The sequence below is a fragment of the Apus apus genome, chromosome 2 (genome assembly GCF_020740795.1).
Source record: "Apus apus isolate bApuApu2 chromosome 2, bApuApu2.pri.cur, whole genome shotgun sequence".
Lineage (NCBI taxonomy): Eukaryota > Metazoa > Chordata > Aves > Apodiformes > Apodidae > Apus > Apus apus.
This window is the reverse complement of record NC_067283.1, coordinates 121,849,932-121,867,716: the sequence shown is the minus strand read 5'-3', so window position 1 is coordinate 121,867,716 and position 17,785 is coordinate 121,849,932. Positions and strand designations below refer to the sequence as shown.

At 37.3% G+C, this 17,785-nt stretch overlaps 1 protein-coding gene across 4 annotated transcripts in view; it reads right to left on the bottom strand.

Moving 5' to 3' along the window:
- The window catches only part of PREX2 (phosphatidylinositol-3,4,5-trisphosphate dependent Rac exchange factor 2), a 187,660-nt gene that overhangs the window by 85,598 nt on the left and 84,277 nt on the right, over nucleotides 1-17,785 (bottom strand). For all 4 annotated transcript variants that reach the window (XR_007888532.1, XM_051609828.1, XM_051609827.1 and 1 more), the window contains 10 exons: nucleotides 16,576-16,720; nucleotides 14,140-14,240; nucleotides 9,910-10,013; nucleotides 8,559-8,608; nucleotides 7,929-8,004; nucleotides 7,116-7,188; nucleotides 5,823-5,965; nucleotides 5,581-5,673; nucleotides 4,192-4,340; nucleotides 1,664-1,749 (listed from right to left, as the gene is read on the bottom strand). Coding sequence is in view for 3 of the 4 variants with exons in the window: in XM_051609828.1 (XP_051465788.1) it covers nucleotides 1,664-1,749; nucleotides 4,192-4,340; nucleotides 5,581-5,673; nucleotides 5,823-5,965; nucleotides 7,116-7,188; nucleotides 7,929-8,004; nucleotides 8,559-8,608; nucleotides 9,910-10,013; nucleotides 14,140-14,240; nucleotides 16,576-16,720 (1,020 nt within the window). In the remaining variant the exon portion in view is untranslated. The remainder of the gene's footprint in view (nucleotides 1-1,663; nucleotides 1,750-4,191; nucleotides 4,341-5,580; nucleotides 5,674-5,822; nucleotides 5,966-7,115; nucleotides 7,189-7,928; nucleotides 8,005-8,558; nucleotides 8,609-9,909; nucleotides 10,014-14,139; nucleotides 14,241-16,575; nucleotides 16,721-17,785) is intronic.

The following is a 17,785-nucleotide window of genomic DNA, read 5'->3' as shown; positions in this document are numbered from 1 at the left end:
CACAGGATGCTTCTGCAGTCAGCTGGACTACAAGAAAATGCATTTCCCTAGCAAATTATTCCATAAAAAGAGACCAGACTATTTTCTAAAGGCTGTTTTATAAAAGAGATGTTGATTAGCAATATGAAAAATGTGGAATATTTGTCTTAAAGCAAAGGATTTTCTAAGGATAAAAAGGCTCTAGCTTGAAACTCACTAATTATATCTTAGACCACTTTTACAGTTGGACTTTATGATCTTAGAGGTGCTTTTCAATCAAAACTATTCTATTATTCTATTTTTTATTTATTTTACAGGCCCCAATCTTACGAGCTTCCTGACTGCTTCAGGTGTCTATCATACAAAACAGAAGCTTTCTGACAATTCATAAAGAAGTATCAGAGCATACTAGAGCTTCTTGTTAAACGTTAAGTGAAATATCCAAATTCAAAGACATTTCCAAGGATCTTGTTTTTATTTTTATCTTTTTACCAACTAAATTGTTACAGCTTTAGTCAAAGTAGCCAAAGATACTGGAGTAGGAGATCTCAAATTAATGTTATCTTCTGCTATCAAGTTAGATGACAGCTGTATTTTAAATACAGTATCAATGAAAGTCTTTGGAAAGGACACTTTTACCAGTTATTGCAATGCTCCTCAAAAAAAAGGATTTTAAAATAAACATTTATATAGGTCTTACTAGATATCTAAAAAAAACCCAAATCCCAAAATCCAAACTCACTTCAAAAAACCCTTAAAATCTTTCAGGTTTAGCAAACTACACAAGCAAGCACTTAAATACTGTTGAGGCTAACTGGAATAAAGTATGTCCTTAATGAATAAGGATAGGCAGTTGAATTGATATCCAGATGCAGAAATAATTATCACATCAGCTCAACAGTCTGTAGTTTATTAGAGTCCTGAAAATCTAAATTCTGGCACCACAGCCTGCAAAAAAAAAGTCATCAAGCTCTGTTCAAATCTGTCTGCTTTGCAGATCAGTCCACTTGAAATTCCTCAATTACGACAGGTGGGAAAAAGGACACAACTGCCCCACAATAGCTGAAAACACAGAGCTAGTTGGCTTGACCATTAACAACATGCAATAGCAACAAAGAATGCTTCAACTTCTTTTATCATCAGTGCACCAGTCCAGAACATACTGTGTGAGGGATGGCATGCATTTGACAATCACACCACAAAACGGACAAAATATTATTTAGAGGAAGCATCAGCAATTTTTAAGACAGACTATATACTAGCCTGCTTGAAAAGATTTGTAAAAAGTGAGTTCTCTATAAAATCTTTTCAGAACATTGCAGAACCACATGGCCACCTAACAAATTAAGGCTCAGGAAGTGAGTGGTTTCCAACAACATTTCACTGGAGAAGGTGATTTTGCATCCATCGCTATTGATTAATCTGTAAAGCATGCACAACCTTACCTTAATTTTCCTATATTCATATGCAAGCATAAAAAAATATATATATACCCAATGTGTATGAGGTGTAAGAACACAAAATAATCTTATTTGGTTTTCTTTAATATTGTTTTATTGTTTGTCAGTTTGGGGGTCAAAAAATCTAAGCTGAATCACTGGACCTCATTTTGACTCAGTTCAGCCATGCCATTTAGATATTAAATGTATATGTACTGCTGCGGCTGACAGCTCTTAAGGCTTACCTCTCCCAACAGCATGGACAACTGATGGGCCAAAGCCCCGGATTTGGAAGCCAAGTCCATCTGCAGAGTCAGGAATCTTCACTGTCCTGATACAAGCAAAAATTCAAGATGAATGTAGCAAAAGGTAGCATTTTGTTATTCAAGGTAAGTAGGTTACAAGGGTGTAAAATTCCAAGCTTTCATTCAATTCACGGTTTCAGACTCAGCACCATTCATATTCCAGATACTTTGCACCACCGACACCAGAAGTAAGAGCAAGCTGAGAAAGCAAAACCACTCAGAGGAAGGTAATGCTATATTGCAAGGAAATTCAATATGCTGATTACAACCAAAAGCACTAGCATAGCTTTAAAGTGCCTCCCAAAGGGGCTGTGATTTAAGTAAACTGCCACAGCACAGCAACACTGAAAGCCCTGTGAAGGCAAACAGTCTCTCAGCCAAGAGGACAGAGCCTGGGGACCACAGATGATGGCAGGCCATTTCAGATGAGCTGCAGTAGACAGTAGAGACTAATCCCTATTAAATTTGTTAATCTCTAAGTGCCTAGTTGGTGTTATTGAAAAAAATATTTTGTTGCAGTTTTTCTGAGCTGCTATGTAAAGTTCTGAGCTTTGTAAAGCAAGAATCTCCTGCTGCTGGTCTTATAACTTCTAAGCACGTTGTGCTACACTCCCACTTGGTCTAAGGGCAACCGCAATAAACCTGCTGACAAACATAATCTACAAAAACACAGTTCTGAGAATCAAAATTCACATCTACTCCTTAAAATGAAGACTGAGCTCGCCCCAAGTAAGATAGCATATCCACATGATAGTAGCTCAGCTTCCAGAAAAAGCAAGACAGCTGCATTAGCCCTTATCAGACCTAGTGAGGTCATGCATAACAGTGCACTGATTCAACTTTGTAGCCTTGACTTTGAGTCAACTCTGTCATTATTTAAGGGATCTTTGCCCTGAGCACCATTTGCCAGTATAAAAGCAGACAAATTCAAATTGAGGCTGAAAAGTAATTTTTAAATACATTTGGACTGTAATAAACTTGATTTACAGGTAACTTTTAATAATACAATTGCATAATTTTCTTGTACTTTTATTTTTTGTGGTATTTGTAATGTTTGGCATTCAGAGACAATATCAGCAGAGGAGGAGATCCAAGACTCACTGATGTGTATATACAGGTATTTTTTTAATATTGGAATATTCTTGAGATTAATAGATTTTCATTTGAAACATTTAAGTATAGCATCATTAAGTATATTTACATATTAACTAAGGTTGATACAATCTATATGGATTAATTCTGAAAATGCTTTATGAACATACTAATGAGCTATGAAAGACCATCACTAGCAGTTCAGGCTAAGAATTTAGGAGAAAAGTGTCTCTTGTGCCAACACCACTATGCTAGCAGCAGCTCCTGACAAAAAGCAGGCAGCATGGAGAAACAAATTCTTCAATTCCTCTGAACTCCTCATTCACTAGATCACCTCTGTCAACCATGAAATGCATCAACTCTTTCACTGGTAAGTTGTGTCAGAAATTAAACCAAGACCTATATTAAAATAGGGCCAACATACGGCTTTTATGCTTGGTACAACGCTATTACCTACTTGTTTGGGGTGGTTTGGGTTTTGGTTTTGTGTTTTTTGGGTTTGTGGTGGTTGGGTTTTTTGAGTAGCAGTCCAGACAACCATCCTAATGCTCTTTTTTTCTTTGCTCTTTTCCCATCTTCTGGGTGCCACAGTACTTCTCCAGATGCCTTTCCTTATTGGCAGGAGAAATACATCTTCATTTTGCAGAGCAAGGGACATTTCCAAGGCACTCTGTGTGTGCTACCTGGTAACGCAGGATAGTTCCTCCTTATCCTGCAAAATTTGATCAAAATCCCCCCTGACCACTGTATTCTTACTCTCCTCTTTCTTTACTACATATAGACTAGTAACAACTGCATTAACTTCGTTAAAAGGCCTGTGCTCACTTGCATATATACTGCACTCAGCCATTAGGTCTCACTTCGTATTTCTTTTACATAACAAAAACTGCATTCAGGTAGGAATGGTCAAAACTGTGTACTGAAATGCATTTGTTGCATAAAGATGGGGAGCTGTTCACTTGCTCCTGCTGATTACACAACCAGCACACACACTGAAGGGGCCCATTAAATCAGAGCCCAACTTCTGCCAAACCAACCACTAGTCCCCAGACAGAGGAAGCTGTTTATTAAACACAGTGAGAAATAGGTGATCAAAACTGCCCTTATAATCAAGGAAACTTCATTTACACTTGGAGTTTTTGCATATAATTAAAATGGCAGAGCTGAAGAGCTAAAGCAGTTTTGTTTCACTTTTGCCGACTGACAAATGTAATAAAACAAATTCAAAGCAGAACAAATTGCTTGACTTAACAAAGTCAGATGAGATACCGCATCCGAAATAACTTTATAGGAGTGCTGTCTGAAGTTCCACCATTCTTTCAAAATTCACTTCAACTGCAGTTTATAAAAATTCCCCCAAAGCAATGACAACTTACTCCCGTGGTTTAGTGCTCACAAGTACCCGCAGGGGCTTTCTGCTGTTTAAACATGCTTTCAGGAAGCAATCCACTTCACTGAAGGGCCGCAGAAAAACCAGGTCACCGTTAATGGCAAAGATTTTCTTCCCAACTTCCAAGCCTGACATCTAGAAAACAGTAACAGTGGTCTATTATGTTTGCCTTTTATAATCACTAGCACAATGTTTTCTTCTGCTGGCATGCAACCCCAACAGGAGTAGTGGCATGTACGTTTCCTTGATGTTCTTTATGCCTCCATCACATACCAACCCCAAAAGACTTACAACACAAATGCTCTAGAACTGGTTAAATTGACACACCAAGGGTCAGAGGGGTACAGTAAACACTCATTCTGAAGAGGCCTAAATAAGAGACTTAATCAAGATTTTATTATAGTATTACAGTATCAGTTAATATTTGTAATAATTAACATGACAACTTTCACTGAGCCAGTTTATTTTTTTTATTACTTCAGCTAATTTGTCCATCCATCATTCTCCAAAGGAACCAAAGCTTCTTTTCATACAGAAAGACCTGATTAATATTTTTGTACATTAATATTTATGACATTCCAAAGCAAAACAATATCCTTAAATGTTTGCCATGTTTTTAAACAAGAAAGAACCATAACCATTGGATGGCAGGAGTACATAGAGTAGCCCAGAGCACGGGCTAAACCTTAGAGCCATCTGAGATCACAGCAGAACCTGATTGCTAAAAAATCACCCTGGATCCATACCTGTGGCTGCATTATATTATTGATTTGCTGTACCTATTCTTATCTTAAATTTCTATTCTACCCTAAGATTTAGAAAGCCTTGAAATCTAGGTCTAAGTTTTTTCTCTCACAGAAAACCTCTTCCTTTATACGTATACAGACTCCCATAGAATTCAGTAGCCTATTTATTTACCCAATGACCATCTAAAGCAATACTAACAAACTAATCAACCAGAATTACTGTAATTTATTCGTTCAGATTCTCAAATTCTAGACTTATCCAAAGCTTGATACATCCTTAGCTTTATAATAATTTCATATTCTACAAAAAAATGCTTATTCCACTCATGATTAACGCCATCACTGGAATATTATAAAATGTATAAGAATAAAACTGTAACTTTTATATCACTACTCAATGAAACAATTTACCTGAGCAGAAAATGAGTGCTGAGAATGGTCAAAGCAATATTTAAAAAAAAAAGCAGGGAGGAGGGGGAGAGAGGTGAGGAGGGGAGGATTAAAAACCACAGCTTCCCTTGCAAATTTTTATTGTTGCCTTCTACTACTGTATTTCCCAACTGATGTAAAAAACATACACCAGTGATCAAGTGAATAAAACAGGGAGGATAATTTTTAATACTTGATACCTCAGCATTTGATCCTTTCTCCACCACTTTAATAATTGGCACTTTATTTTTATCTTCTAAACCAAAACCATAGGTGCCTTCATTAGATTTAATCTGAAAAATAAAATTGTTCAAAATACTGTTCAGAAAGGCATTAAGAAGAGCTGAAGTATCTTCATGAATAACATTACTCAGTGCTAATTATTGTCACCACAATAAACTGTTTTGCTCATCAAAGCATACAAACATTGGGTTTCACTCACCAGTAATGACTTTGCTATAACATTTTCCACTACTTTCAGATCATGTTTCATGAGTCTGTGCTTCATATTTGACCCTTCCATTTCTTCATCCGCATAAAAACGGAACAGCAGTGGTTCATCTTTAAATTCACTTTTCTCTAACACTGTACGATACAAAACCACAAATATTAATCCTTTTTTTCCTCTGAGCTTTTGAATATCATGTGTTTAATTAACCATAGAATAATGAACATGCATACATGTATTAAATGCCAGCAAACTACTTTTATGTGTGACTCTAGGAAAATCTTAATTTTTAACATAAACAAGGATATTTATTTGGATCCATTACAAACAGGTATCACTAAGTTCACTTTCAGCTACAGCATCTGAACTCTATCAAGCTGCTGAAGTCACATTAGTCTGAAATGGTTTAAGTGAAAATGTCAAGCACAAGGCTTTTTTCCTAAAACAATCTAAAAACATGACTTAGAAAAGTTCTGCTGCGCAGTGCTTGAGATGCTCACTACCAAGTTCTGGCACTCTCCAGGTGGTGAAACGTGTCAGATTTAAAATAAGAAATGGTTTTGGTGGCGATGGGAAAGCAACTATAACCGTAGGTGGACGCAGTTTTTATGTTTAAAAGTCACAGGAAAAAATGAGCAGTGCCAGAGAGGAAGTTAATTCTTCTCGGTCTAAACAAGCTGATGAGAAAATAATTTCTTCCTCTTTTCATTTCAGTAAATGACCTACTGCTTCAATCCTTTCACTGGAATCTTCCCTCTGATTGTATTAAATGTAACCTTGCTGACCTCATTTTTGGTACTGCACATTTCTCTGCTCTCCTCTCCCTTTTTCTTTGTTCAATGCTGTCCTTATGATTTTCTCATTTTTCTACTATCTGCCTTCTCCTGTTATCACCACATCACCTTTTTAGTCATGCTCCTCCATATTTTATTCATTCGAAAAAAAAGCCTCTTTCTTTCCTTTTCCTTAATTTTTATTGTCTCATCTGTGCAAACGTGTATTACCTGCTTAAGAAATGTCTTTCAAGGTGGCTGATAAAACTGCCCCACTTAAATCCTTCAGAGGATTAATGCCTCAGTACGTGCTATAAAATTGCCTGAAAATAATTTTCAGAGTATACAATAGCTATTTTTTTCTTGAAGATTGTAGCATAGGTGTCTTCGGCGATACAATATACAACTTCCTGTCCCTTCCCTAATATCTTTACCAGCCCCTGCATTCCTTCCAGCTATGTAGACAGCATTAAACAAAAGGCAAGCACAGCTTGTACAGAGTGTATTTACTTACCATGGTGCATAAACCCATTATCACAAAGAGCTACACCAAATATCATAGCTTCCTCCCTCGTCCTGCAATCCCCCTGTTGAACCAATGCATTTGTTTAAAAAACAGATTTTAATGTAACAACAAATTGGATTCTATGCACAACGATATAACCACACAGGGTTGGGAGTGGTTGTAGATGATATTTACCATCACCACCTTTATATATATATTTATAGGATACATATAAAACAGTATATACATGTTCATAGATCAGTCAGGGTTGGGGGGGACCTTTACTGGTATACCTCTTTATAGTTACAAATAAATAAACATTTTACTAAAAATTGCATTCTCCATAAAAATTGAACATATTAGAATCTGAAAGTGTTCAAGTTTTAAAATTTTATTTTTTAAAAAATGGTGTCTGTTGACTGAGTGAAAAGAATACCTTGTTCTCGTTCCTAGTTCACTTAATACAAAACAAAATGGATGACAGCTAATTCATACTGACTTTTATCCATCTAGTCATTTAGAGTTCTTCAGAACCAATCCATTTTATTTTAGGTCACGAACAATGTTACATCCTGAATCACAAAGCTGTCTCATTTAAACATTTAAAGTTCAATTGCAAATAAAGAAGATAAGCATAAAAGGGATGAACAGCGTGGCTGCTGATGGCTGATTTCTCTTACTTTACTAGTTTAAGAGGATTACACGTACACATGCTGTTCTAATAACCCTTACACAAAGTGTTTGCATGTTATTCTGCTTAATACATCACTTCCTTTCAAATTTAAATGCAAAACATACATAAATCTAAAGGTGTATACTTGCCTGTGCAATCAACCAGTCTATGAGCTTGTTAGCCATGACCACAGATTTGTAGGTCCTCAAATGATAATCTTTATCCCTGTTCAAAACAAAACTTTTTAAAAATAAAAAAAAAACTCAAAAGAGCCTAATAGAAAAGCACTTGTATTTTACAAACAAGTTCCTGCAAGCATGAATCAAGTATTTTGAAGTGGTTCAGAAGTCACCTCTGGAGTCAAAAAGCAAGTGAAACCTTTCAGGGAAGATAGAAAGGAGGAGGCTGGCCATATCTTACTTGGGCAATACTGGGGTATAAAGGCTGTTGCTTTGTTACAGCTGGGACTTTCCAAATGAGGTAACGGAGTGTTAGCAAAGGTGTGAGTGAACCTATACAGTTAGCACATAAGCATATCCATCAGGACCTAGAAGGCTCTAAAAGTCTGTTAAAAAAAAAAAAAGGTGATACTGAATGGAGTTTGAAGTCATTTAATGACTCAGTTATGCTTTTTGTCTTGGTAGCCCTTCATTCTTGTTTGACTGCTCCCAAGAGACCAATCTCGAAAAGATGGGCTATGTTCCTACATTCAAACACAGTATCTTCAGATTATGTACTTCTTCCAAATGACCCTCTAAGGATTTGCCAATTGGACTCACCTAATTACTGGGGTAAACAGACTGTGAAGGCGACAGTACAGTCGTACACCCTGTTAAAGAGGAAGACAAGGATAGTTAACCACACGTCCACACTACAGAGAACATAAGAGGAACAGACACAGCAAGGAAGCCTTTATGTTCAAATTTGTGTGTATTTTCATGCTCCAAAACTTCGTATTTCCCCAAAACAATATGGATTACTAAATTATGAGAAAGAACACATTTCCAATCTCATCTAAGCTTCACTGAGACACATGCAAAAAGGATTACCTGTAAGGTAGCATTAAAAAGTTCTGAAGGTAGAGTACTTTGAAAGAAAAGTACACAAAACATGAAAGAAAAAGCAGTCTTTCCATGCAGTAAGGTTTTCCCAATCACTGGTTGCTATTCTACACATAAAGTGAGTAATTAAATTCATATACACTGCATTTGATCATATGCATCAATACTTTACCAACAAATTAAAACTATAACTAACTATTACATTTGATCAAGCAATACAAAAAGATTCAAAGATCCAAAACGCTTTCAATTAAAAACAAAAATTAAAACACTTGGAAGAGTTTCAGAAACTACCATCAGAAAATGTCATTTAAAAAAAGAAAATAAATTAGTATTCCTTAGCAGACTAAAAAGGATTATGTTTACAACATGCAAGATGAACCATGTATAACAATCAGAAGTTCTGTCAAATTAAATTCCACCTGATTTTGCTGCCCCTGGTTGTTCAGTATTGAAGATTTTTCTAGATGTACCTTACATTAACAAATGTCAGCAGAAAACATGAATGGTACTGTAATGTAATACCCAAATGCTGGCATTTCCTACTGCCTCAAATTTATGAAATGTTTGACTGTTGTCAGCGTTACTGAGTATAAAGAGAACTTTGTTCAAACATTTTATGTTCAGTAGAGTAGATGGATAGCCTGTGTTTAAACACCTACTGCTGATTGACTGCCTTGTCAAGGCACTACTAAAAGACACTCAGATTTAAGAGAAAATTAAAAGCAATTTCCTACTTATAGCTTCATATCTATTAAAATGGACTAGAAAATACAATAGAATGAAACACAAGCTTCAGAATCATAGGCAATGCATCCCACATATGAAACCATTAAATAACAAAAGTAACTAACAATTAACAAACTTTAATTTTGTATTTAAAATTTTTAGCAACAGGCCAATATCTACCTTTAAAAACAGAAAACCAAATTAGTTTCACATAAACATATAGACAAGGAAGTGTGAAAAGATGTTATTTATCCTAGCATAATACTTTACATTATTTTTCAAGCAGAACCTCCATTTCTATTGTGCTCTTCCTAATAATAGCAACTACTCTATTCCATACCTTAGAGATCACATCCTGCATCTCATTTCTGGGATAGTATGTTCCATCATCATATCGGAATCTGTACAGCATGTGTTCAGGTTTGAATTGGTGCTTATCTGTAACTAAATTTTTTAAAAAGTCATGTACTGTTGGGTGACTTTCTGAAGCAAATAGCAAGAGAGAAGTGGGTCAGCATAATTTATTCTAATAACAGGTCATTACACAGCAATAGGTAGATTTGAGACAGGAAGGGCAGAAAGCCCAACTAGATTATCTACTCTAAGTTTCTTTATGTCACTAGTGACATCATTTCCCACAATATTTAAGTAGTCCAGAAGAAACCAAAACAACTCCAGTCACAGGGCAGAAAATAAAGACTGACAGGCAGGGAATAGCCTGAAAAATGAGGCACTCAAACCTGTTCTAGTTTTCAGCACTTTTTGCAAAGCTGAACAAGCAAATAGCCAAATAAAGCTTCTTTTGCAACTATTCATACTATTGTTCCACATTATTCTCTAACTCTTGCAGAGGCCAGTCTCTCTCCAGGTCAGTCAAAAAGAAACAAACCCTCTACAATACATTTGAGCAGTGTTGCTCTGGGGACAAAACGGAGAGAGAACATCATCTTCTATACATGGCCAGCTGAAGGTCCTCAGTGCAAGAGGCTTGTAATCATTATGAAGGTGTTGACTATCCATATCCCCAAAGACTCATGAAAAAGGATCTTAATGTGGATTTCCAGAGTTTCACAAGATTCCAACAACAACCTCACAATTTCAACTGTCCAGTCAAAATAGTCACACAATACAATACAAAACTTCTCCTGGAAGTGGTACTACTGTAAGTCTTTCTGAAAAAAACCTGATACATTTGATGACTCAGGAGAGCATTAGGCACTAGCACCACCCTAGGATAACAGTCTTGTAGTAATTACTGTTTTGCCTGCAGATGTAAGCTTTAATTTTGAAGCTAAATTTGCATGTCATCAACTGATAAAGGAGGTTACTGTAACGTCTTCATTAATCAGAGTAACACACATGACAGTGTTCAGTAATTCTTCTATGCATGCTTTCCTACACCAAGTGATTAAACCATCATTCCTTATTCTCTTAAAAAATTTAGTTAGGCACCATCAACTTTGTATAGCAAGATACCTTCTGTCTGCATCGTTTTTCATGCCCCTTCACGCTCTTCAGTACTTTCATACATCATTTGATACATGGAAATAAAAACTCGACTTCATAGATTAAGTGGTTTCACCAGTGTCATGTGCAAGAGCAAAATAACTTCTATACCTGTATTTGATATATATACTGACAGAAAAGACCAGGGCACTATTACAATTGCCTTGAACTGATAGTTCACGCTAAGGTGAGTATCTAAAACAACCACTAAGCTCTTTCATGTTTCATTGCTTCTCAATACATCATATACAGACTGTAAAATTTTCAGATACAATGCCTAGTATAACTATCAAAATTAATTTTAATCAATTGAGACCATTTAACTCAGAAAAAAAGACACCTCCTAGTTCTGTAATTAAAACTAATTTCCTACTGTTGGGTAAAAAAAATGTATTACACTAGATCAGCATACATTCAAAGTTTTTAAAACCATGAACTACAGAAAACAGAATAAAAAACACAAAACTACCACCAGGACAGTATTGCTTAAGGCCAAATTGTTCCTCACTGTTCTAGAAATGCCCAGGGAAGGAACCAGGACTGCAAAGCACCTTTCCATCCTTGCACGCCCATGATGAACAGAGCAGGCTCTGCCCTATGAGGAACAGAAGCACTGCTCTGTCTTTGCAGCCCCTACTTACGCACAGTCCTCCAGAAATTAAGGGAGCAGGTCCACAGAGCTGGCACATCCTGAGCTCTGGGAAGCAAGGAAATCAGACAAGGATGCTTATGACTACAGTATTGTGTAGAATAACATGTATAAGCAGGGAATGCTGTGAGGTAAGCTGAAAATCATCATTTGCGTTTTTTTGGAGGGGTTGTTTTCTATGATATGGATGTGACTTGGCTTGTTCTATTCAAGAGGATGGATGGAATATCAGCTACTGGTCTAACTTGGAAACCTTAAAAAATTATCAAAACATTTAGCTTACTGTATATTTTTCCTTTTCTCCAGAATCAGCTCTACATTTGCAAGGCCACAGTTTCAAACACTCAAGAAACTGGGAAGACACTGCATTACCACTAAAATAAGGAACTCCAAGTTATTTTGTGTGTCACTCCCAAAAGAGTACCTACACTTTGTGTTGGAATAGATATTTATGTGGCACACACTAAGAAAAGGGAGTTGATCCAGGTTTAAACCGGTCTTTACTTTTTTTTGCCAGGGTAATTTTGACTCAGATCAATACATCATTCCAGGAAACTGCACAGCCACATAAATACCAATTAATTTTAAAACTATCTGATATTCAGAATATTTTTGTAACTACAAAGCTCATTACTGCCTCAAAAGGAAGCTTCCATCTCTAATTATGAGCAGCAAGTGACTGGACAAAGTATCTCAGTTTATTGGCTGATGTTAAGTAATCTCATGTATTAGAGAATGCCACCACTTGGATTTAAACATACAAACAGAGCTTTCTCTTTTTGAAACGGAAGGAAAAAACAAATAAGCAAAAATAATAACTTTTCTACTTTCAAAAGTTCACGCAGCAGGAAGCGAAACAATGTCCATCACAACATGGCTCTGACATTGCCAGAATGAAGCCGTGTACAGTGAAAATAATGTCCAGTACAGTGCCTATGCAAAGTCTAACAAAGCCCTCTACAGCATTTGCAATGTGAGTAACTAAGCCAAACTTTCCTCCTCCCCTGCTCTATCAGTGAAAAGAGATGGTTCATTCAATTTTATTTTAAGAATTCTATTTTCACTGAACTACATCTGGATCCTCTATTCAAAGTAGCATGTCTGGCTCACATTTCTATGCTCTAATATAATTACCCTTTTATCTCATGAAATTACACAATATTAATTTAACTCTGTATTGAGAAAGTCTATTAGTGTATTTGGGATATAAACTGCAAGATCAGGAGAAGAATCTTTGGCAACAAAATCATTCTATTAAGAACAATTGTGTGTGTGTAGTAAACATATTAACATCTGACATTTGAAGGATGGTGGAGGAAAAGAATGTAGACTGACATTAAAGAATTAAAGACTACGGGACCACTGATAAATAAACTTAATGTTTTTCCTCCTACTCTGCATATGTGTAAAATGCACACAGCTAACTGGCACTCTGTTACTCCCACTTTCTTTCCAGACAAGGACACTGAAAACATCACAGCAAGAACTTAAAGTATTAAATTAATTGCTGGCTGAAGCATGTAAGTATTAAAATGTATATTATCAATTATTCCATATAAAGTTACAAGCTGGATCTATGCTGGAGCAGTAGCTAACTTCACAACTGTTTCACTATTTATTTATTAAGTGATTGTACCTATTGTAAGCAAAATGTGCCTTCCAAAACTGAAGTTTCTCCAGTGCACTTATATGGTCCTGTAGGACTATACCTTAGAAAAGGGACTGAGATGAGGACCTGCTCTCATAAGAGAAATATGTTGTCAGTGCAAATTATCTCCAGAAATCAAACCACCTATTGGCTCAAAAACGGAACCATTTCAGTGATACTTCTCTCCACAATAGGCTAAACGCAGATAGTTGACTGAAAGTTTCAGAATAAAAATACCAGTTTTACTAAGTGCACAATGTAGTGAAAACAAGGCCTTAAATTTCAAATTATTAAACTGTTGTGTTCTAGGTTGGATTCTACCAGTTCCACTTGTAATAACTAACAGATGAGCATGCACATTTGTCAACAGCCAACTCTGACTCCATCTCTTCTACAATTTTTAGTTGAGCATGTATGCCTAAAAAGCCTGGCCTTAATAAAAGGTTTAAATCCTTAAAAGCTGTCCTTAAAAGCTCCGTTCCCTCAGAATGTATTTTTGCTTACAAGACACTAGCATTGCTTCTCTAGGTCCCTTGTCTGCAATGTTGTGATCCCAACAGCATAGACACAATCTGATTAAATCAATGGAGCTTCTCCTGGTAAATCTGCTAGGCATTGACAATGGCTCCAAGAGGTCCCTGCAAGGATGTAATGCAGATTCAACAAGCTGTCTTAACAAGAGCATATTTTTTGTCAAACCATATTAAGTCCACCCTAATTACAAAAATTACCTTGAAAACAAGTAAGTTAAAACTAATTATATTTACCATGATGGATAATGCCATTCTCTAACAAAGCTTGGCCAAGATGAACACCTTCCTCAGATCTGTGTATCTCTCCAATTTCCAGCAACCAGGACACAAATTCACTGAATTAAAAACACACAAAAAACAAACTTGAAATGTCATACCACCACATCTTCTGCATTTCCCTCACAGTTACTAGTGCTTCTTACTAGCCTAGTAAGTGATTCTAACGCCTAATGATTTTCAGAATGCCATTTTCCCTTTAGTAAACCCACTCATTTTTACTTTTTTATTTTTTTCAACAGAAATACATATGGTTTCCCTTGAAATGTCTTTTCTGTCCAGAAGCTTAACCTTTGCACATGGTGCACCATTAGCAAGTTTGCTGATGATGCCAAACTGGGAGGTGCTGTTGACTCTCTTGAAGGACAACAGGCGTTGCAGAAGCATTTAGATAGATTAATGGTAATCATTAACAGCATGAAATTTAACAAGTAAAAGTGCTAAGTCCTGCACTCAGAACAGATTAATGTCAGGGACAAGTATAAATGAGAAGTGGCTGGAGAGCAGCTGTGCAGAAAGGGATCTGGGGGTGCTGGTCCCAGCAGGCTCAATACAAGACAGCCATGTGCCCTGGCAGCCAAGAGGGCAAACCCCATCCGGGGGTGCATGAAACAAGGTGTGACCAGCCAGTCAAGACAGGTGAGCATCCCACTGTATTCAGCGTCGGTGCAGTCTCACCTGGGGTACTGTGTGCAGTTCTGGGCCCCACAATTTCAGAAGGATGTGAAGATCCCTGAATGCCCTCAGAGGAGGGCAACAAAAGTGGTAAAAGAGCTGGAAGGAATTTCCTATGAGGAGCAGCTGAGGACTTTGAACTTGTCTAGTTTGGAGAAGAGAAGATGGAGGGGTGAGCTCATTGCTCTGTACAGCTTCCTGAAATGGAGACATGCAGAGGGAGGTGCTGAGCTCTTCTCCCTGGGATGCAGTAACAGGACTTAAAGGAATGGTTCAAAGCTGCACCAAAGGAGGTTTAGACTGGACATTAGGAATCATCTCTTTACCAAAAGGGTGGTTAGACACTAGAACAATCTTCCTAGGGAGATGGTCAATCCTTCAAGCCTGTCAGTGTTTAAGAGACATTTGGACAATGTCTTTAAAAACATGTTTTAACTTTTGGTCAGTCCTGAAGTGGTCAGGCAGGTGGACAGATGATCATTGTAGGTCCCTTCCAACTGAACTATCCCATCCTATTCTATCCTATCTCCATGGATTTTCGGATTTCCTACAGTAGAATAGCCAAATGTGACCAGACTGTCACAACATAAGACAAACCCAGGCACACCTACCAGACCTGCCTAGGGCAGATACACCATGAAGGTAGAACACAATTGCAGGATGATAGAAGACTAGGCCTGTTACTTCTGAGATGTGTCAGACACATGGCTCAACATACACATAAATTATACAGTGCATGTGCAGGAAACACCTGACCTCTTTCACAATAAACCTGACGCAATTCAGAGACATCAAATTTATAGCACATGAGATATCTGCACATGTGTTACAAATCAACAGTACAGTGTGGTGAGGTAGTGCAACATCCACATTCGTGGGTTTTAACTGGTGAGACAGCACAGAAAATAAGCTGTTTGACAGTAGGCTTAAACATTTCATACATGGCTCGTCACCAAGACTGCATTCTTTACCTGCTGCCAATAATTCAATAGGGTTTCAATTCTCACCAGCTATGAGAAACAGCACATGAAAACCTCCCCAAGTTTCATTTCCACTTTTGAACACAGCAGTGAGTATCTTCACCATAATTTTTTATATAAAACAGTCACTGTACTTTATAGAAATACTTTCCATGGTTGACTGTCCCACAGTCAAATAAGTGATAACCCCTCCATCCTCCAAACTACTTTTTTGTCATATACACATTTTTAGGGCATATATTGCTTTCTCCTCTTCCATTTAGTCTTCTTAAGCCATAGGTATAATATGACATTCTAAAGATCCTCCTGACAACAAGAGTAGATTTTTAAACATGTAAACTGTGTTCTTTAAATCTTTTTCTGACATTCAGGCAAGAGAAGGACAGAAACGGTTTTAGAAACAGTTTTTAAGTGGAATAAAGCAAATTTCATCGTTTAACTAGATATTTCAGAGACAAAATTAAGCAAGTTAGAAATTATTTATTTAAAGAAATTATTTTATTCAACGCATTTTTATATACTCAACATGCCTTTGCAGAATTGTCCCTTTCAAAAGCTACTCTGGAATATGAATACAAATCCATAAATTTCTGGCAGAACAATTTCCATTTTGGCTACATTCTGGGAGGCAAATAGGCATAACAGACTTGACAAATAAAGCATCGTTTCTGCAGAATACCAAAGATTTTAAATGGGTTTTTAGCTGGTTAAAATTTATGCTATAATGTGCATATAATACCTTCCAAGAAAGCACTTGGGGAAAGTGGTTAATTTCTTCTTCCTGTCTTTGATGAGATTCCCTTGCTTGCACATCATTTTGTACAGTCTTTCGCCTTGCTCGGAGATCATCACCCAAGTGTCCTGTTCCATGCCCAATTTCAAACCTGCCAAAAATGCATTAAAATTTTACCAAGTGATACTGCAACTGTATTTCAGTATCTTTCCCAAAATGGAGAACCAATACCAAGATTCTATGTACAAAAATGGGAAAGGAATTGCTTCCATTATTTTTCTCAGAATCAAGATTAATCTAAGAACATCTAATATTCATAAAATATCATCAGATTTTATCAATAATTTCCTCATAGTCAAGTTAAATTGTTACTGAAAATACAGGCCAGCAAGCCCCAGCTATAAGGCATACTCCATCTGTATTTAAGTGATTCATTCCTGCTCTACATGCTGTATTTACCTCATTTGGGGATCAATACAATTTGTCATCCTGTGTGAATGTGGGGTCTACAGCCCCACTACGAAGAAAAGCATAGGCAAGCACAGCATGATGAGAAGGGAGTCACTCACAATAAGCCTCACTCCCAGCACAAGAGATCTGGCAAGTGCATTCATTGAGGCCCCTCCTAGAGTACTTGAGACCCCACCTGGAGTACTGCATCCAGTTTTGGGGTCCCAAACACAAGAAGAACATGGACCTGTTGGAGCAAGTTCAGAGGATGGCCCTGACAATGATCATTGCCGGAGCACCTCTCCTGGGGAGACAGGCTGAGAGAGTTGCTCAGCCTGGAGAAAAGAGTACCCTGGGGAGACCTTATAGTGACCTTCCAGTACCTGAAGGGGCCCACAGGAAAGCTGGGGAGAGACTCTTCCCCAGAGAGGGTAGTGATAGGACAAAGGGTAATGTTTTTAAACTGAAAGAGAGGAGATTCAGGTTAGCTATTGGGAAGAAATTCTTCACTATGAGGGTGGTGAGACACTGGCACAGGTTGCCTAGAGATGCTGTGGATGCTCCCTTCCTGGAAGTTTTCACAGCAAGGTCGGATGGGGCTTTGAGCTACCTGGTCTAGTGGGAGGTGTTCCTGCCCATGCAGGAGGTTGGAACTAAATGACCTTGAAGGTCCCTTCCAACGCAAACCAGTCTGTGATTCTGCGATACATTTGATTTTGTTGGTCTCAGACTTGCAAAGGAGATAAAACACTGTTCTCATATGTGC